We start from the raw sequence: 22,876 nt of genomic DNA, 5'->3' as shown, positions 1-22,876 counted from the left end.
TATTTTTAATTTTGGCAGTGTACTCAATTTTTGTAAAAATATCCATGAGTGAGAATTTAAAAACAAGTACAGTTAGTATAACCCATTAAACCCATAATTTTATAGGTTCAAGTTTGCATAACCTTGCCCATCATTTTCACTTAATTTATTCAATTTCTTATTAGTTAAAACACTTGACGTTTTGTTTATTCATATATGCTAATCTGTCTATTTATGTAACGGACTGGTTTTCTGATGTGATAATAAGTGACCATAGATATTCTTGGTCCTGGTTGTCTTTCGCTTTGTCGTTGTTTTGTTTTTATTAGCCTTATCATTTTAGCATCGAAGCCCAGTAAATAATAGTGCATTGACCGAATAACAGGTCTAAAGGCCTACCAATATCTCTTTAAGTAAAACTGATGCTGATGGCGGCCGTGGAAGCGAGATAGTGCTATAGACGATGTAGAGCGCTGTCCCTCTTCCACATCTTCAATTATCTAACTTTAAGAGTTCGTGGTAGGTATTTGATGTTATTTCATGCGAGGCATGTTCCGTATATATTTAGAAGCTTTATTTTATTGTTTGTGGAAGTGTTGATTAATGGCAGGCGGGAAGAACGTAAATTTTCTATTGACAAGGGTTTATCAATAAGTTCGGGTATGATCGAAATGTTTGTAGTCTTTATAAATGTTGGTATGTTAAAAAAAGATCATTTTCTGTTTATATTGTCCAAGTATTCTTGTATTTAAAATGCGCAGATTTATTTATCAGGCTGAACATTTATTAACGGCGCTTGAAAATCAAGGTACAGAAAAAAACATCGACTTACAGAAACCAGGGTTTTTACTTTGTAAAAAAAACTGACACAAAGGAAACAAGTAAATGCACTATCGACTCATTACCATTATGCTGCACACTAATGAACAATTAGCAGAAGATTCACTTAACATACGGTTATTTCCGCATTATAAAAGCAAGGAAGTGTTTTAAAAGGGAAATATGTATTTCCTTAGACTTGTAATCTGCGACAATTTTGGTTTAAAACAAAACGCTATGAAGCACTTTTCTTATTTCGGGTTTGCTGGAATAGATTTATTATAAATTAAACAGCATAAGTATATCTTTTCTGTTACGTTATACCCTATGAAGTTTTAGCTGCAGTTTGTATCTCATTAGATTACTTCAATCAAAATAAATTCAACAACCAGTTTCCACTTGGTATTTAGTAATATTGTTTGCATACATTTCACGTACTTACAAACCAATCTTGTAAACCTCAATTGAGTAATAAACTCATAAGCAAACTATCACCGAAGTGCGAGTTTACAAATAACATTTGTTGAAATTAAGTAGTGGCGTAGTCATATGGTACGGGAAAATTTATTTGGAATAATTTTATCATCAGAACTATTAAACTAGTAAGCTAATGACTGGATCGAAGTGGACAAATAAAAATCTTTTCTCGGTTATGTCGTTAAATGTCTGTTTTTGTTTTTGGAGATATTTACTTTGTCCCAATTTCGTCCTCTGTACTGCGCTAGTTCATTACTCCCCTTGGTCGTTTTAAACCAAGAGAAACTATAACTTGCTGGTTAGCAATCTGTCTATGTTCAATGTTGACGTTTAATTACGCGGATTGTGATTAGTTTTGACCAGGTTTGCTTGTATGAATAATTTGTAGAAAAGCAGGGTTACCAAAGTAACTCGCTGCTTATTTAATTTCGAGGAACTAAGATTACTCTGGCATATAATGTCTGTCATTGACACAAATTAGGGTTACTAAAGAGTGTTTTGTGTAGCAATAATTGTTTATTTTTTAGAAAAACTAAGTGACATTAATATATGCCTATAATTGTATTAAACCTAATTCTACGAGAAGTAAATAAAGTCCAATCGTAGCTATGTGGCAACTCTGCGGTTGACTGGGCATTACGACAATGACTTTCACAAGTTATTGTAAACACCGATCTTTGAGTTTAAGGGCCAAAAACTAAATTAATACTTATAGTACGCTATCAGAGTTGAAATAAGCGAAACATTGATTAGATATGCTTATGTAATATGCAATGGGTTGTGCAATTGTGCACGGTATTGCAAGTTTTGTTTGAGTTTTTAATTTTTTGTTTAACCTATGGAGTTTGTGTTGAAAGAACTGTGGAACGACGGAACGCGCAATGTCAGTAAATTAAAGATTTATTTTTAAGTATGTAGGAATGTAAAACGACGACATAAAAATAAATAAAAAGCAATCGATTGCACAATGTTTCGATGCAGCGAACTCCTTAAAAACTTAGGCCATCGATCTTGTAGTAAAATGACATGTTTATAAAGTATAGTCTGTTATCCAACGCAAAAACAAAACACGACATCGTTTACCAACTAAATTGTCGACGTCTATTAACTTTTAAAATTCGACAATTTACTGTCATTTTGTAACTGCTCGAATCCACGTGATTGCTGTATTTGCTAAACTTCCGACCATATCAAAATTTGTATTTTATACTAAACATACTATTAAATAATATGACTATGATATAATTCGCTACAAAACCAAAACGTGTCTGAGGTAACACGTGAAAATTTAGATTCAGTCATGGTATAAGAACGTTTTGAATTCGTAATAGCAGCGGTTACCATAACCGTAATCAGCTTACCGCATTACAATCTAGACTCAACTGTAAACACAACTCGAAATACACAAATAATGCTTGTCGAACATAGCACACAATTTACGTAAAAAATAGTAAAAAAACGAAAAGAAAAACGTATTATGGTTATTTGAAGAATGTTGGCCTGTATACATGGCGAAATGAAATCGATTACGGCTCGCCGTCCTAATCGATTAACCGGCGGCGCGCGGCGTCACGGTGACGCACCACTCACGTTTTCAATAATTTGAATATTAGTTCAACGGTTACTTACGGTCCTGATTCGTATGCACAAGTTTATGGTCATGGACGCGGCAGCTGATAAATCTAGTTTTGGTTTGTTTTATTTTTATAATGTCATTATGCTAAGTTTATTGCGTGTTAAAGTATTTCTGAGAATTTTTATTATGGTCGTTTATGTGCACATATATTAGCAGGTGTATTTTTAAATAACTTTTCTGATTATTGGAATTGATTACTGTGTACCATGCAATTACTTGTATATTTAACTCATATTTTTTATCATATCATTATTAATTATACGTAACTTCTTACTATATTCAGCTAAGTTTCCACTTATATATCAAACTTTTAAAAAGTGTGATCTTTGCACCTTAAAAAGAACATTTAAAATATAAAGGAGTTTCGGAAATAAATCTAATCGCATGGTCGCCCTACAAGGAAAGGTTTAGTTCAAAATACTGCTCCTAGCGGGATAGTTCTCGGAGATTTATGTCCTTAATTACAGTTAATTATGTTCTGTTGTGTAATCCGGTGAGTACAATAGCTATACCTACAGCCATGAAACGTATTTTCTTTCACCTTAAACTTAACTTACCCTTGAAACCAGGGTAATGTGTAAAACGAAAATGTGGTTGTTGATTTTTGATCTATATTTCGGCATGCAGATTTTATCCTAGGTATGCAGGTATTATACTTTATTTCTGAATCCTGAAATTTCCTTCAGTTTTAAATCGCCGAGCAGTCATTCTGGCTCTGTTATTTTTAGGATCCCGTAACCAAGACGTTTATTTATCGAATTAGCCTTCGAATTCGACTCGGACTTCAATGTTGTTTAAGGTTAGTGTTTCGATAAATTACATACACATACAGACAGATTTTAATTATCTATTAGTTAAGTTGCGATTTATTGAACACAACTATTTATTAAGTATATCTTTACAAATACTAGTTAAAAGATTAATCTATTCTTAGACAGAAAGGCAAACATAATAAAGCGTGCAGGAAGGTAACATTAACACTGTATCCTATGACGGATACAACGTTTGAAGACAATCGCGTTTGATAAGCGCGCATGCGTGAAAACGTCAGCGCGTGCGCCGGTGTTGCGGCGAAAAATTGTTGCTTTTGTTTCGTTTTGATTGATTATACGTCATTGAATGAGATATTTAAAATGGTAAACAATGTTTGTGTGACTCTTTGAAACCAATGTTATGCAGAATAGTTCAACAAATTAAATATTCCACTTAATTATATTAATCGGCTTGGATACCGCCGCATAATTTCATGTGGCGGTATTTTATATCGGTTTAAGTACCTCCAAGTGGGTCCTTCAAAGCGCACTGTTCAATTCAGTGCAAATGCAGGTACATACTTTCAATTCAGCTGCATTAGGAACAAACATGTTTGATACTTATTTTAAGAGTTCAGCAAAATATTTACAGAAAGTCTGTCGATAATTATCTATGTATGAAATTTGATGGTTTTTTGTTGCTCCGTCCATGGGGACATTTCCGCAGTTACTATTTCATTATCTTGAGGAAGATAATGGCTAAGTGCGACGGCCGATAATTTTAGTTAAATTACGAGGATTATGTACAACGGTGTATAATCAAAGGCTTAATAACTTACTGCCGTAGTGAACGACGAATAGCAAAATGACGGTCTTATGTGTCATGCTATTTCACTCATTGTCAAGCGGAATTTGAAGTCAACCTTGACTGCACCAATAGCCAAGTGGTATTGGTCTCATCCGTAAATCCAATGTACGCGACGTGTCTCTGACAAAAATATTTCTGTGATCTGCATTAATCTACAAATACTTGTCCCGAATCTGAGTGTCTTTTGTGCATATGATTTGAATATTTGGGAAACTTCCCTAGACACAAGCATTAGATTCCTTAGCGCTTGAGTCGTTCCTAATGTATAAATTGTAAAAATAACGCGGGACCTCTTTCTGTCTAGGGAGGGTTTGAGCTTTGATCACCACACTAGGTCACTGCGGGTTGTGTATGAAGGATTACAACGCACTGCCATACACCGACACAAAAACAAAAACGCGGATGACGTAGCACGGCGGTTCAGGTTTAGTCAGTAAGAGTCTGACACTACCCATTTCCTCCCCCGAGGTGTCTATGAAGATGCCCCGGCATTAAAAAAAAACTCACTGTTGGCGAAGTCAGATTCAAATTTTGAAATCCAGGTTTACTCAGGATGCATTCCTTCACCATTCAGTGGTGTCTTAGAATAAAGAATTAATATATCTGAAAAATTCCCACTGGTACTTTGCCTGGGATCCAACCAGCACCTTGTGAGTACAAGTCTATGCAGTTAACAGCAAGGTGCCCACAGCGATATTTAACCTTAAAAGTGAAATTGACAGTTATTTCCAAACGTTACTTAGCTAAGAATCGATCTAACCTAAGCTGTTGGTTATGTTCATGGTCCTTGACATCAAACTAATGCTAATTGTGTCGAGGAAGCTATTATAGCCTTGACATTAGAACCACTGGAAGGCTAACTATGGAGGTTGAATTATTGATGTTAATAAAGCGAGATGCCGTTATGCGGAGAATAGTAATCTGTCTTGCTTCCTCAATTGATACAGTTTGGTCTTGAGAGATAGTATTGGACAACAATACTCTAAACGTCACTGAAAAAATAAAAGTTTCTGAATTAAGTTATTTAAGCGTTTTATATGCTTTTTCTACTGAAAAATCCCTCAGATTTAAATCGCCGTTACCTATCATTCCGTCTCAGCCATTTCTAGGGTTCCCTACCTTAATAAGGTTCTGCTTTCTGTCCGTCAAATTTCGACAAACCTTAAAAGCAACTACTTCTTCGGTAAATAACAAGGAAACCTTGTACTAAGGAGCGGGTCATTCAACCAATAGTAGGTTACTAGGACACTTATTAATTCAATTAGATAATTCGTCTCTCTATAAATTATAGAGAGACGAAAAAATATACTTAAAAACATGACTGTTTGGTACATTTAGATTGCAATTGTGATTGGAATTATCAATAATATCAATTGCTATGAGTAACCAATTCGCAATGGAGTTTTTTGAACCAACCACATGAGTACAATGAACTCTTTCAGCAGGACTTTGGCTATCGTGAGAGAAGGACAGCACTATCTACAATGTAGCGTCTCGCTTACACCAATACCAATCTTGTCTTGTAAACTCATAGTACAGACAACTCGATAATAGACAAGTTCTCAGTTCAGATCACAGACCTGATAATAAACCAATGACCTACATTGATAACTTGGTATCTACAATAGTTTGTTATCAATCAGTTAAACAAACAACGATGTTAATCATTTGATCAGTTAACTCTGTCGGCATGTGAGTCATTTGTATTTATTTACTTGCATTTGTTTTACTTGGGAAAGTCATCGTCCCCATTCCTCAGTCTCGCGGTTCAATGCATGATTTGTTTGCTCCCGAAAGAATCAAAGCACCAATGTAACTTATATGTACTTTCTTATAAAAAATATCGTATAGAATAAGAATTGGATTCTTCTAAAAAGACAATTTGTTTTCATTGTCTGTAATATACACAAAAAAATCTATACTTATTCGAGAAATGTTAGTCCGTTTGAACCACTACAAAAATCCACATCAGTTTTATTTCTGAAACAAGCAAGAAACAAGATATTTTTATCCAAAAGCGACCTCTAAATCCTAATTGCGTTAAGGTCAGGAGCGAGTAAGTTGATACCCAGGACCTGTTAACTCAGACTGTCTGTTACAAAGTGTAATGTCATTCTTTTACGTCATACTAACATTTTATGTAATAACTCGGACGTTTTGAATTAACCAATTAATGATTTGCTTTTTTTTAGTACGGCTTCCGCAGTAATTATTGCAATCGTTGTGTCGAGACGATCAGACTCGGAACAAGCATTCGTTGATCACACAAATACTTGGTCTATGCGGGGATTTTAGAACTGTGGCAGAAGTTGAATCTATTGTTAATTACATTCATTGTATTCTATTCTATTGGCTAATTACACACTACTATTTACCAATCAAGGGACTTCAAAGGTCACTGACCGCCAGTTCAAATCTTTCCATTTCACTTGTTTCAAGTCGATAAGCTATTCGGTATAACTTATCGACTAAAAAAATTCTCAGTTGCACATAAATTTTTGTTTTAGTAAACATTCTGTGTTTCGTAAATCAATAAATTTCGTATTATGAATTATTATTTTCAAACCAATAATTATTGGAATTTTTCTTTCACTTTGCCCCTACATGGACCATTTTTATTTACGTATTGAAGTATCATCATTGGCCTAGCCTTTTCCCAACTATGTTGGGGTCGGCTACCAGTCCAACCGGTTTCAGCTAAGTACCAGTGTTTTACAAGGAGCGACTGCCTATCTGACCTCCTTAACCCAGTTACCTGGGCAACACGATACCCCTTGGTTAGACTGGCTGTCAGACTTTTTCAAGCTTCTGACTACCTGTAACGACTGTCAAAGATGTAGAAATAACAATTTAACGTGCCTTCCGAAACACGGAGGAACTCGTTATGACAAAGATGCCAAGATGGTCACCCGTCTACGGACCAATTTCGTCAAGCATAGCATAACCTGTGATGGAATCACTTATGCGGTTATAGCTTAGTCAACGAGCTCCTCCTTACGTATTGAAGTATCTGTAAAACAATTAATCATATGCATATTTATCTTTATTTTCTTATATGTAACAATAATATACCTATAACTGTACGTCATAATCCTATAATACTATTTAATATGATCGATCTAATTACTTAATGATATGATATTGTGCTGGTTATGTTTCTGCACTACGACAAACTTCAACTTATAAAATAAATCGCAATTGACTTTATGACGTAACATCCGGTCTTAAAGATAAATATTGAAAATCAGCGGTCGATAAATAAGGATAATTAAAGATAATTTTGATAGTTTTCATTGATTATGTGTTTCATGCATTTCATTATTAAGTAATTTTAGACCGTCCAAAATTCTCCATTACAAAATATCACGGTAACAAATTGAAAAATGTGTTTGCTTCCGTATTTAATGACTGAGGAGGTTGAATGAAAATTGAAAAAAAAACCCAATCTCTATAAACTTTCGTATACATTAATACTTAAACAAACTGACAAATATATTTCAGTGGTTTATTTCGATCTTTATTGTTGTTTGACATTGGTTGTCAATCTCGTTTTATTCTTTAACTAAGTTTTGAGACAAAAATGCAGCTGTCTCAAAATAAACCACACAACCCGTTAACCTCAAAACTGCATAATTATTATAATACAAAGATAATAAATAAATAAATAAATGCAGACAACATCACATACAATTTTCTGAACCCAAAGTAAGTTGCCAAAGCGCTTGTGTTATGGAATTCAGATACAACGAAGGTACCACAAACAGCCAGACCCAAAACAAACTAGAAATGTGATTTCTTACATAGACCCGAGAGGGGATCGAACCCGGGACCTCAGAGCTAGTGACACCTTGTAACCAATTCGTACACCAGTCGACCACGGAGGTCGTCTAGATATACATATATTATCACATTTTGAATTTACTGTAGGTACTCCACATTCCAAGGATCTACGTTGAAAGGTCATATCTATGGCAAAATGCCAATGATTGCGCCTATTCATATTGCGAAACTTCCCCAATAAGCTAACTTGCAGTAAACTTGGGAAATCACATCAATATTAACAAGTTATAATTGGATAGATTACTTTTGCTTAGATAAACAGAATTCTAATTAGTCAAGAACTTCTACTTGATCCAGTACTACATAGCTGGATTTCTGCATTGTGAAAGTGAAATAGCATGATACTGAGTATAAATGCGTCCCTTTCTTCATTGCACTTAATGATTTGATGTCGATATAACGAGATTGTCATCATCACAGCTGTTTTTCCACTAATGCTTTCATGGCTAATCATCATCAGCCCATATTCTTGCACTGCTGGACATAGGCCGCCCTAACTGCACCGCCGTCGAGACTTATCTTCGGCTGCTCGCATCCATCTCCTGCCCGCCATTTTGCGCAGACCATCATCATCATATTCACCGCCATCATCAGTGACATACAAATACAGGTTCTAATTATATCTCTGCGATTTGGGACCTACATATTACAGTGGCTAAGTCAGCTACATGCTATTATAAATTGTTAGGAAACCAGCACACCTGAGAATTTTTCAAGGGTGTACCTACAACTACGTCTCAGGTCTTAAAAACAATGACAAGGGTTGTATATCAACCATGCGAAGAGAGTAATAGAGAATAGTCCCATGCACAAAGACACCCAGACTCATCGCGCGAAATGGGTTTGGCGTGGTGACCTCAACCACTCGGATATCCGTTCTTTATTTTATGATAAATGATAATACTAATCAATTAAAGTAAGAAATAAGCTGAAACATTTTTAGGGGGAAGCCAAAAGAAGTTCATAAAGGTAGCTTAAGAACTGTATTTAGGTCAAACCGTAGATTTTATGCAACGCCGGCTTTTGAGGCTTCTCGCTCGATTTAATGAAACGTAACACGTGACCGATGCATATGCGAAGTTAGTTATGTACGACGTACGTAGGATATTATCTCTAAGCGTAATGACGTCACGGACAAATGACGTCACCGTTTGGTTTTGAAAACGACCATGATACGATTACGACTACTGTTTAATATGTTTGAATGTTATTTTGGGCTATCCCCATATTTGTCAGAAAAAAAATAAATTGAATAAGGACAGATGATTGATTTGAGGAGGCTTTTTAGGTGCGTGCAAAAATGATTTTCGTCGAATTTAACGAAAGAACGCGTGCGATAATTAGTGTGATGATGAAAGATTATTAAACATTTTTCATTAGTTAGTGATTACCTGGCCTATCTGGCCTGAATATCTATCCTTTACTCTTTATAAATGACCTCTAAAAGGATGTCCAATATAATCCCTTGTCAAATAAAAGTGATTGATAGATTGAATAACAAAAAATCACAGAACGTAGATCGGCGTCCCTTTCCCACACCATAAGTCTTACTTTAGTAGACCCTAGCACCAATTAATCCTTGTGTCGCAGAGAGTTACACAAAATTCCAGTCATCCAGACTCATATCAAACATTCGTGGATAACACAGACGCTTGTATTATGCGGGATCAAAATCAGTGGGTTTGGTGACCTCAACCACTCGGCTATCCGTGTAGTCAATCACGCAAGTTATTTAGAAAACCTTGTCCTACGTAAATATTAAAATTAATCAGATTACCACAGGTTTCTGATTTATAATAATAGTAGATTACATTCTAGGGGATTTAAAATTATAATTAAAATTAATTAAAATTTGTTGATCAACATGATAATTTGATAACAAATTCGTAAATAGTTCTTTGGATTACACTAAGTTGTTGTTATAGTTTCGCGACGTATAAATAGTCGAATGGATTAAACTGTATTAATTTTTAATACCTAGGCAGGCCTTAGATACTTATGATGACATACGTTTTTTGGTCGATTTTATGTTAAAATTTAATCAATGCGTAAAAACCTGATTTGTGATATAATTAGGTATTTTTAAACGACTTTCGCACTCAGATTTTTATCCTTGTTTTGCGGACGGTTTTACAAAAATTCAAGACACGGACTAAGAATAAGGGAGGATTATAAAATCCAGGAATTGAACCTAGTGCTCATCGCGTCTGTGACCATCAGCGTTGAGAAAGTTTTAACTTTGACCACCCCTAGCTCACTGCGGGTTTGGCGATTTCAGATTCCAATATTTGGAATCCAGGATTTCTCCGTTTCTAACTGGTGTCTTAGAATAAAAAAGTAGAAAAAAAAAATTAAGAAAACATGGCGTAGATTAGGATTAACGTTATCTCAGCTAGAAACAATGAAGCACGCACTTTTCATGCATACTAAATTAATAATCATAATTAACACTAATTCGTCACACGAGAAATTAATTGAGCATGTAGTACTGCCAAATAAAATATACAAAAATGAACTCTAAGGCATTGGAATAAGAGCTACTACTACACACAGGGTTTCAATTAAAAGCATTGTCATGCGGATTTGACATGGATTATCAAAAGTTGGACGTAATTATTAATTAATTATTTATAATCGCCTGCGGCGTAAGTAATGATATGGATATTTAGGATTATATATCTATTAAGACACATATTATAATGCGTCATAGACTTAGTCAATAGACTTTTCCCAACTATGTTTTGGTCGGCTCCCAGTCTAACCGGATTCAGATAAGTACTAGTGTTTTACAAGGAGCGACTGCCTATCTGACCTCCTCAACCTAGTTACCTGGGCAACACGATACCCCTTGGTTGGACTGAAACGTCTTTTCGTGTGCTAATTCTTATTCAATGAATGAAGGTTCTATCAACAAAATCTTGATTTATAAGAGGGAAAGAAACACATGTTTAAAGTTATTTCTCGTTGTTCCCAGGCATGGTCGGAGCATCGGACGTTGTCAAGCCATCAGAGAAGGTTGAGGATCAATCTCCGTATCTTAACGGAAACCCAGTCTTCACGATCAGCGGTAAGTGAGAAGTAACATTGACTGCGCGGATTGACGAGTGGTTGAGGTCACCACGCCAAACAAGCAACGCGTCGTGTCGCGGGCTCGATCCCCGCGTAGGACACGCATTTGTGTGATCCACGAATGTTTATTCTGAGTCTGGGTGTATCAACGTCTTGCGAGTTGTGATACATTGAAATGGTGGTGTATGGACTTGACTATATTGATTAAAGAAACCTCATAACATTCGATTAATCCATACTTAGAGATGTTGATGAATTTAAATTGATTTAAGTTTCCTTAATTAACCAATTAGTGGGAAACATAATCAAATCAATATGTATAATACTTTAATATACTTACCTACCTGTGCGATTAAAATACTGCTTCTCTAAATTAATATGAATAATTATTATTATAAACTATCGAAATTTACATAAAGTAGTTAAATCTGTACCTGTAAAAATCTATACCTCCAATAAGTGCAGTGGCACGAGTTGGAACTACGCTGTATCGACTAACGATGCTAATATCACTGGTACTTGATCTTAGTTTTGTTTGATAGTAAAATTTAAGGGCCGAAACAAGAGCATGATAAAAAACAACGACAGACTAGTAGTAAGCCTGAGGTACAGGATAATCATACCTATTTAGGATAGACTTTCTATCAAAACAAAGTTGATCCACATATATATTTAAATTAGAACCAATGGTATTTCTAAATTAAGACTGTTTGTTCAAACCTGTTTTGATTCTGGGGTAAAACAAGGGTGTGTCATTGCACCCATAGGTACCTACTGCCCGCGTTGTAGTTTGCAGAAAGAATTCGCATACGTTTCCGTAACGATGTCAATATTTTTGGCACCAATTCTGCTATATACAATGGCCGATGAATGAATCAAATTTGGCTGAAAATGACAATTTTCGCAATCTCTTAAGCACTTTTCTACACAATAATTGGAAATTCAGTACGGGACGATACACTCAAGGTCAAATACAATTAACTTACAATAGGCTAGTTGCCACTATTTTCATTATATAACACCAGTTCATTACGATTATATAACACCATAAAAAAGCACCTATACCTACTAATATATTTTGAATTTTAAAATTTATTTTCGCTATGCTGTCAAAAACGCCGTCCGCCATGATGGTCTATTAATTATCCGTGCCGTGACGTGAATATTCTTGTAAACACTACGCGTGACTGTCATAACCTTTTTATCGTAATTCAAAACGATATCTTCGAAAGGATTACATGATAAATGTAGTAATTACCACTATTTCATTGTATCGTGCGGGAATATAAGAATACATCAATACAGAACCCAGAAAATTTGTGGATTGAAGTACCCACTGATGAGAATATGCGAAACACCTGGTTAAAAGAGATCCCGTAACTCTGTCCAGTGGAACTGCAGTGTATTTCTGGGTATTTTTACGTGAAATAAATAATTATCACGAATAACCTGAAACTAGCGTTTGACATTATGTTGTTTACAATATTGGTGACGTAGAAACATGGCGGACGGTGTTTTCAAGCAAGAGAAAAAAAGTAAGAGTTTCAGTTGATTTTTTACAGCAATCCTTTATTAATATTTATTGAAGTTTATATATTTCGGACTCTTGCACGGAATTATATTTGAATTAAAAGTTATTTTTATAAATGGTGACATGAGGCAACTTGCCTATTATTGTATAGGCAAAATGCTTAAGAGAATAGGAATAATTTCAAATTTAATCCAATTTTCATTCATTCATTGGCCATTGTAAATAGCAGAATCGGGGCCCTGATCTAAGCTCCTACTAAAATGACTGATTTTTGCTTTTTGCCTTACTCCCGAGACAGTTTACAGAAAATTCGTATTTATATGTGTTAGATGTGAAATCACAAACACACTAACATTATAAATGCGAAAGTATGCGAGTGTGTAGTTGTGTATATTTCTTACCTCTTTACGCATAAACAGCTGTACCGATTTCGATGAAATTTGGTATGGAGGTAGATGACACTTTTGATTAACGTATTACTTTGTTAAAGACAGGTAATGTTTTTACAGTTGCTCATATAGGCTAGATATGTTATCAGTCATTACTCAAATCGATCGAGTGTTAATCAACAATGATTACTTATATGAAAGTCAATATGTGGTCTTCTAGCATCCGGTTCTTTTGTTCTTCTATTGTGTGTCAAATGGTTTGTTTACTACCTTTGAGTGTATCACGATTACTGTGAGATGATAATATTTAACCAATTAATGTACCTTAAATAAAATTAAAAACTGAAACATTTAAATATTTTAATATAATTAAAATCTGTTAAGTGCCAGTCGGAATAGTGACATTAAGAGTTCAAATAGGACTAAGCAAAACTTTGCGAATGAAATTGGTCATCCATCACATGTATGACCGTAACAGCTGGTGCTTAACTTAAAGTGTATTATCTGCGGATATGTCAAACGTCAAAAAATCACGGTTCGTGAGATACAGAATAGTGTGAAATAGTCGGACAGACAGCGGAGAGTCAGTTATAGAGTTCCATTGTTTCCTTAACATATCAAACACATGTTAACGAACTAGAACATGAAAATACATTATAAATGTTGAATTCATTTAATAAACAAATAGTGATGAAGGAAATTCCCACTAGATAAAGGATGTATGTATGATATTATAATTTTATTATAACATTGAAATTCATGTCAATGAATTGTAGATTATATTGTAGAATACCGCTTTATCTGCTGACCGCCATACAGATAACCTACAGAAGGCCAATTCATTTATTTATTAATTCAAACACAATATTATACAAAGAAATGAATAAGTTGCCAATCTGTAAAATAGTTAATTTGGTGAAAATAAGGCTCTTTTATTTATACTAATTTTAATAATCTTAGTGACATCTGTTATTAGATAGTGTCACAAAAAAAACTATAAAAAAAATAAAACATACAGGAAAATTTGTAGAAAAATACTTTTAACTTTAGCGAAACAAAATCTTGGGTCGTCAAGTCAGAAGCGTACTAGTCGAATTTGCATAGTAGCGAACGATCTTACACACATATGCATACAGGTACTTATTATTAAAACACTGAGGAATACTTGTACGATAGTCAAAAACATTTGTAAATTAAGATAAAAAAACAATTAGATCACGTCATCCTGACGAGTCTTAATGACTTTTAAAGTCAGGATGGCTGTTAGCTTTATCTTGTCCTTCAAATTCAGTTTTTAATTAATAGCTGTTATATTATGATCTATATTAGATGAGAAAAAGTTAACAGTAAAATAAGTATTTAATTAAAAAAAGGAAATTATTTCGACAGATACATTTAAACAATACAAAAATCCGAAATCTACGCGTTCTTTTTCGAAAAACTATATAGATTTTATATGCATATGCAGTCTCATTATTTTTTATCCAAATCCCTATCGCTTACTTATTGTAGCTTATCTATTTATCTATAAATTTCCAAGGAAAACTTATAGACTTATACTTATAAAATAAAGTAGCTTTATCTCGATAATTGATAATTAAGAATAATAGCACTAAAATACAAGATATTGTGTAATAGATTACTCAGAAACAGGTGTAATAAAAGTTATTTACCGTAACTTGAATCATGAATTTTCAAATCCCTGATAATATTTATCATACGTGACATTATTCAACTTTTATAATATTAGGAAATATTTAAAGAATTGTTTGTTCAATTTTATGTGATTTCTATCTACTATTGGATATAATGAATTGATATGAAATTGAAAATAATTACAAATACGCATGTCAGAATAGTTGATAATGTTGACTATGGATAAGATTTTTATCAATAATAAATATCTAAATTGATTATTTTTTAAATAGATATGTTTCTATCTCGATGATCTTTTTAACAATTATATGATTGAATTGCCGTCCTAATTGATGTCAGCAGCCCACCATTAAATATTATAGTGCTCAAGCGTGGTGCCAACACAGGTACACTGTCTGTTCCTTGGCACAGGCTTGCTCAGATCGATCTAGTACTTTCCTCAAAAGGCCAGTCCAAAGAAATACCCTGCACTAGTTTATAAGCTTTCATTTGCATCTTAAAATTGTCAGATTTAAAAAAAGAGTGCATCCCCTGATTTTGTTTCGATTTCTTTTCAGGTTAGTCAGATAGGAAATATAGACTCCGTTCTCAAAAAGGACATGTAAAGGAGATGATACATCCTGCTTGCAGAATAAGTGATTTATTTTTATTTCGGCGGACGGCGACATGAAAACAAAAAAACTATAGTGATACAGTTTGTCAAAGTAATCAATACGAAACAGAAAACAGATGATAATCTATGACGTCATTCGGTAGCAACTTAAAAAAAGATAACATTTAAAGCCAAAAATCATTCCGAGTTGTACTTCGTAAACGTGCCTGCATAATGTCTTGCCAATGCGACTGGTATTCTAATCTTAGATTAAATACAGCGCTGTTTATATTTACAAGGCACTTTCACGACAGACAGTGTGGAGGTTACAATGTAAATAGTGCTCATCTTAAGGACCTATTGTAGTTGTTTTACTGTAGTTTTTGTTGCATATTATGTTGCTTACTTCATAAAATTAGTTTTTTGACAAACATTAAGTGTTGAAATGAAACTACTTTTACGGATTTTATCGCGGTTTAATTTTAGATTTTAGTTTCCGACGTTCACAGTCTGCCCGTGACCATGATACCTGCAAAGGTTTCGAAACGTCGGGAACTAAAATCTAAAATTAAACCGCGATAAAATCCGTAAAAGTAGTTTCATTTCAATGTCTAACATTCGCGTAAACCTAAGAAACCACTATGTAAAACATTAAGTGTTTGAGCTTTTATCTTTTCTAGAAACTTGTGTCTTTAATACTGACATATTATATTCGGAAGTCTGTCTATCAGTTTGCTTCACTTACTAAATATATTTATAATGTATAAGTATCATATTTACTATAAATTGCGTCCAATATAACAAGTAAATCAGATTGTCCTTGATTATTCATTTGAGTTAATATTTATTTAATGTATCGCTCGAAAATAACTGTTGCTTTGGAATTTTTTTTGAAGAATTTCATAAGAAATAATAAAACAGTACTTTAATATTCAATATTCAAATGACAACCTTTTTGTCAGACACGTGTAGCAATGATAGTCGTGATAGGAATTGAAGACTAGCAAAATCAAAAAGACGAAATTTTGATACATATCTTACTTACAGAATAAATAATTGTATGTGCTCTTTATTCTACCTGCTACCATCAGTGAGTAAATGAATTTGAATTCTTTTATTTAAAATATAAACATATCAATTACATTTTTAATTTCATAATTAAACAAACATATTATAGGGGAGGCCTCCCCTAATGTTGGTAATTTTTATATCTCCAACAGTGGACGAATATGGGCTGATGATGATGATGAAGCAAGAAGAACCTCCTTACGATTTACGCCTTGTCAAAAAGCACCGTATTCTGAATCAAACCCTTGACCCAGACGTCCAATGCAAACCTGCTCGTGTCGCGGGTTCGATCCCCGCGTTTGACAAGCGTTTGTGAGATCCGCGAATGTTTATCCTGAAACTGGGTGTCTTTGTGCACGTCACTTGAAACCCCCCGCGATACAAGGATTGAATTCCTTAGTGTGGCAGTCGTTTTTTTTTTCTAAAAAGAAGAAAAATATAAGTAGTCGAATAAGCATAGTCTGATAAGTACATATACAAATCGTAGTGAATGGACTTCACGAAAGTTACAATAGCAATTAAACCATACATTTATAGCACGTAGACTGTAGGACAAGAATGTCTAATTCGATTCCTAGACACCGATAATCAAATCGTAAAACTTAATTGATTTGATTAAATCGATTTATTACAATGTTATTGACGATTAAGTTGTTATTTTAAACCTTATTGCTTGTTTTTATACGTTTTTATTGTAGTTTTAGCTGTTGAGATTATGATTGGGCAATTATTGTTGTCCTACGGTTATTTTTGAGATTTCGTATCAAGTCACGTATAAGCCACCGGATTTAGATTTAAATTGTTTATTTTAGGAATTTCTCCATTACTCATCATTTTAAGGAATTTATTGATAAGCCTTCGGGCTTCTCGGACATTCAAGTGATAAACATAGGTTCGATGACAAAAACAATGTACACAATGTTTCGCTAGTTCGATCCCCGCGACATTCTAGGACAAACATTTTGTGTGATCCACGAATGCTTGTCCTGAGTCTTTGTGTCTGTGACTTGAATTTTTGTGAAATAACCCGCTGTACAATTTCTTTGAGCGGGAGCCGAGTGTTTTTGTAAATGTCAGAATCGTTCGCGGATTTTTAAACTTTTAAAATTGACCAAAATGCATACGTAAAAATGTTCTTAAAAAATGCAGCTAATTTTTCTTTCTTATCAGACAAAAATTGTAAAAGAAAATGCAATTTGATGCTTTTGTCACAAATCCTTATGTCATACAAAAACAAATACTTTAAAACTGTATACTTAAAAACATTTTATCGTATTTGTCAGTTTTATTGAACGGCAAATGTTTTGGTTTAATAACCTAGTCTGAATTGCAGGTTAATCCTTTAATTATCCTTGTGGAAAGTCACCTATGTAGTGCATTCTTATCAAATAAATAATGAGGTTGCTGACCGTAGATTACACCTGCTTGGATTTTGTCAACTTTAAGGCAGTATATTAAACATCGGCCTAGCCTCTGCCCAACTATGTTGGGGTCGGCTTCCAGTCTAACCGGATTCAGCTAACTACCAGTGTTTTACAAGGAGCGACTGCCTATCTGACCTCCTCAACCCAGTTACCTGGGCAACACAATACCCTATAGTTAGACTGGTTGTATGAATAACAGCCGGGACCCACAATTTTACGTGCCTTCCGAAACACGGGGGAATTCGTTAAAGATGGTCACCCATCTACGGACCAACCGTCCAGCGAAGCTTAACCTGTGATCGATTCACTTATAATATGCATTTATAGCTTGGCCAAAAGTTCCTCTCTGGCAGTATACATATTATGAAAGTTAAAAATAAAAAGAATAAACATTTCTCAAACAAATTTATTTAAATAATCTTTGAATTTTAATTACTATTGTCACCTATACGAATTGATTCGTTGATACGCTTGATACAAAGATTATAATTTATAAATGTAAAATTCGAGTGAATTGAATGAATGGATATTTGTTATACGTCACGCCATTGTCCGTTTCCATTTATTAAATATCAATTCTTGATATTCACTGTACTTCACTGCATCACTGTAATTTATTAACATTACAACTTCATTTAAAAAATGTTTTGCCAAATTAAAAGTCTTTTAAAGTTCAACGAATTTCGAAAATTTTCCAACGTATCCATAAAAATATCCATATATCTATAAAAATACATGTTTAAATGGCATATATGCGAGTGAATTCGCTGACAAAAGCTATACATGAATTACATAGTTTCACTAACCAACATAGTTTTCTCCGTATAAATAAACTTGTGAAATAACTTCAGGATTCTCATACAAAGTACTTATTATCTATGAAGTATCCTTGAATTATTATTTCAATATCTGACTTGTGTAAAGCAGATTATAATCTACATCTATCATCTATAATTCATATCAATTCTTGAGTACAGATAATGTTTTGTAAACAATTACTTAAAAGAAAATATCAATTATATTTGTTTTAATGTTAACACTTGGTGATTTCTTAGTAAGTAGGTCGAATGTTGTGTTGAGAAGATCATTTAAGTAATGTTTATTTGATTGGGTTTGTTGTGGCATTATCATCATTACACAGGCAAGTTAGGTTTGAATCTCGGCACCCAAGAATACCTTTTATGAATTCATGTGATGGATCTTTTCTTCGCTCTCTAGCTCTGGCATCAAGTATATGTCTGTGTTACATTAGAAAAAACCTCAATAACTGATATGATAGCTATGGCTTCGGAGTTCAAAAATTCTGTTAATACTGGGTAGTTTCATTCACCAAAATATGTTCTGACGGCAAAATTATGTCACTGTAATTTTTAAAATCACGCTTTTTATTTTTTATATCGAAATTTCGAATTAATAATACAAAAAACCACAGATTTCAATCATAACCAGAAGTAACATACATTTACAAGCACTTGTGATAACAAATTTATAGACAAAGCAAATACATACAAAATCATAAAAGAATTAACCTGAAATTGCGTCGTTTTAAATTGTAAATTATGATTTCATACACTTGTATTAACAATTCGAAATTAAAGTCATGTTTGTATGAAAATGTATGGAAATAAAGACTCGAATTTTACAATTGATTTGTGAAAACAATATATGGTTATACAAATGATTGTGCAGGGAGGTGGAAAATCACAATCCCTTTCAGCCGTCTAAAAAGAGGTATTTCTCAATTGGTGGGAACTTTTTTTATTGTTACCTCAGAACTTAGGACTGGATGAACCGATCTTGTTGATGTTTTTTTCGTTTGACTAGAAATACTTAGCTTTCATTTGGTCCCATACATTTTGACTGGTTTGGATCATTAGTTTTTGTTGTCTCTATGTTTTTGTGTTGCACAACACCCGGTAATTACCTCACCCGGTATTCAATTAACTTCAATTTATGACTATAAAATGACTTTCAGATCTAAGATCCTGATAACTTTCAAGCTCTGTTCAGTCACACACATTTAAAATCTATAAAGTTTTTGTCATTCAATGTAACATTAAGAAGTATTTTTTCAAAATTCAGATAGAATATAACAGAATATTTATATGTGTACGGCTAGAAGTGGGTAAACAACATTAGGCTACATTTGAACATGCTGTATATTATATACAGCATGTTTTACTAGGTAAAAAATCCAACTAGGCCTGAAAATTAAAACGTATTTACATAAACGTAAAAACCTCTTTCTTACTAACCTCTCACTAAGTAAGTACAAAGCGGTAAAGGCCCATTCAGTATTTCTTTGAGTTTACCGGTAAAACGCGGAGTTTTGCTTCAGACCGTAAGGGTCAATGGAACTAGGTTACTGGGCTGCGTTCTAGCGCTACTTCCAAACTATTGTGGGTTCGAGTCTCTAGCTAATGGTTTTGAAGTGGTTGTACATGTATGTAGCTTCGTATTTTGTATGTCTGTTTGTATGATACTGTGTTAAAAATTTGATGTTTTATGTTTCGGTACGTATACTTACATTGTTTATATTTTGCCACGTTTTTATACACTGACTTTTCTTATTTGTTTGTCGTTCCGGTTAGGATTTTGCAACATAATTTTGAGGCACTTCCCGATAAGCTAGCAGGCTTAAATTTTCAGGGTAGCTTCAAACCCGATGACAATGCAATTTACAACTATAAAAACCGCTGGACCTATTTTGATAAAATTAGAATGGAGTGACATTATAAAACTTGGGGTTTTAGATGTTTTAAATCTACTAATTTTTAACTCTTATTCTGTCTTACAATCTATTTTTTTTAAATTGATGACTGTCCTTTTCCTTGCATTAAGCCGGCAATCTCTAAAGAAAAAACACACAAAGGGCATAATACCTTAAGAAACATGTTACAGATTTTACGCGTCCTTTATGCTCTCGAGATAAAGAAGTAAAACAATGAATGCATAAAATCTTAAAGCTTTTATTTATTCCTTACAAAGTTTAAATAAAACAAGACACATTATATTTCCTTGTCTTTTCATCATTTAACATTTTAAGATGTTAATAAATTAATCATTAATTCTCAATAATCCCATCACGTTTCCGCTATTGTGATTCGTGAGAACAAAACTTACCCCTTAGACAATCAACAAAAAAAACCTTTATCCATACAATAGACAAGAAAGAAAAACATCGATTGAATGGCCTTCAGTTGTCATACAGAACCCATACATATGCCATACAAGTGGAAAGCCAGGAAGCGCTGTAAGGTTATGTCTGAACAGCAGGAAAACCATTAATTTTCCTTAGTATTTTTAATTTATCTACTCGTGTTAAGACGATCAAGGGTATTATATGGTGATGTTATGTTTGGAATAAATAAAATAATTAGATTACATTTGCTTTTATTTAGAATTTTTGGAGAGATCATCAATATTATGATAGTAACTATGGTGAGAATGATTCATTATTAAATGATGTAACGGTGTACTCACGCGTATTTATCAGGGGTGCCCGACTAGTTTCGGACTCGCGACTCCGCCGCGTCAGCTAATGATTAGATCCCGATAAATTCGCGTGAGTATACGGTTGCATCACTCAATGATCTTCAATATTGAAATGAAACGACTTTTACGGATTTTATCGCGGTTTAATTTTTGGTTTTAGTTCCCGACGTTTCGACACCTTTGCAGGTATCATGGTCACGGGCAGACTGAGATGGTGTTCGTCTTGACAGAAGATGTTGCTCGTTCTACCTTCATATTTTTAATTAATTATTTATGGTCCGACCTACGCAGTATGAGCTCACTGTGTCGTGATGTCTTGCAGCACTGCTCTTGGGTTTAGCCTTGAGTTTTTGTATTATTGGGTCCCAAGTAGGTGATATCTTCCAGCCATCTTCTCTATTGAAATTAGGGTGTTTTTTAATCTCAATAGCCTCGCGAAACATCCTTGGTAGGAATTTGGATTCTTTAGCGAGGATCTGTGGTTGATCAAATCTAATATAATGGCTGGAGCCTTCAGCATGTTCGGCGACTGCAGACTTCGTTGAGCGGCGGTGTTTGACGTCAGCTATGTGTTCTTTTACGCGGGTCCCTATGCTTCGTTTAGTTTGACCGATATAAGAGAGGCCGCAGTCACAATCTAGTTTGTATACTCCTGCATCTTGTAGAGGTATGTGACACTTGACAGATGATAAGGACTGGCTAATCTTCTTGGGCGGCTTGAAGTATGTTTTAATTGAAGCTCGCTTCAGGATGTAACCAATCTTGTCAGTGACTCCTCGGACGTATGGTAGTACAGCAGGCAAACGATCAACTGTGGCTGGCTTCACTCGGTTTCTGTGACGGGGCCGTGGAACTTGGAGCTTGTTGTCTCGCAGCAGCGCTACAAGACAACAAGCTGTCGTGATGTCTTGCAGCGCTGCTGCAAGACATCACGACACAGTGAGCTCATACTGCGTAGGTCGGACCATAAATAATTAATTAAAAATATGAAGGTAGAACGAGCAACATCTTCTGTCAAGACGAACACCATCTCAGTCTGCCCGTGACCATGATACCTGCAAAGGTGTCGAAACGTCGGGAACTAAAACCAAAAATTAAACCGCGATAAAATCCGTAAAAGTCGTTTCATTTCAATGTCTAACATTCGCGTAAACCTAAGAAACCACTATCTTCAATATTGTTACTAGACACAGGGTCAAAAAATAAAACTTGTTAATTGACTCAAGCTTGTGGGATTACACTTGACAATTTTTCAACGGTTTTAAGACTTCCGGAGACAGT

The 22,876-nt window shown here is 34.3% G+C and overlaps 1 protein-coding gene across 3 annotated transcripts in view; it reads left to right on the top strand.

Moving 5' to 3' along the window:
- The window catches only part of LOC113498241 (solute carrier family 41 member 2-like), a 79,261-nt gene that overhangs the window by 36,232 nt on the left and 20,153 nt on the right, over positions 1 to 22,876 (top strand). For all 3 annotated transcript variants that reach the window (XM_026878180.1, XM_026878179.1, XM_026878178.1), the window contains exon 2: positions 11,346 to 11,438. In XM_026878180.1, the coding sequence (XP_026733981.1) occupies positions 11,348 to 11,438 (91 nt within the window). In that variant the 5' untranslated portion in view covers positions 11,346 to 11,347. The remainder of the gene's footprint in view (positions 1 to 11,345; positions 11,439 to 22,876) is intronic.

Source organism: Trichoplusia ni, chromosome 10 (assembly GCF_003590095.1).
Source record: "Trichoplusia ni isolate ovarian cell line Hi5 chromosome 10, tn1, whole genome shotgun sequence".
Taxonomy (NCBI): domain Eukaryota; kingdom Metazoa; phylum Arthropoda; class Insecta; order Lepidoptera; family Noctuidae; genus Trichoplusia; species Trichoplusia ni.
This window is presented reverse-complemented; position numbering and strand designations above follow the sequence as displayed.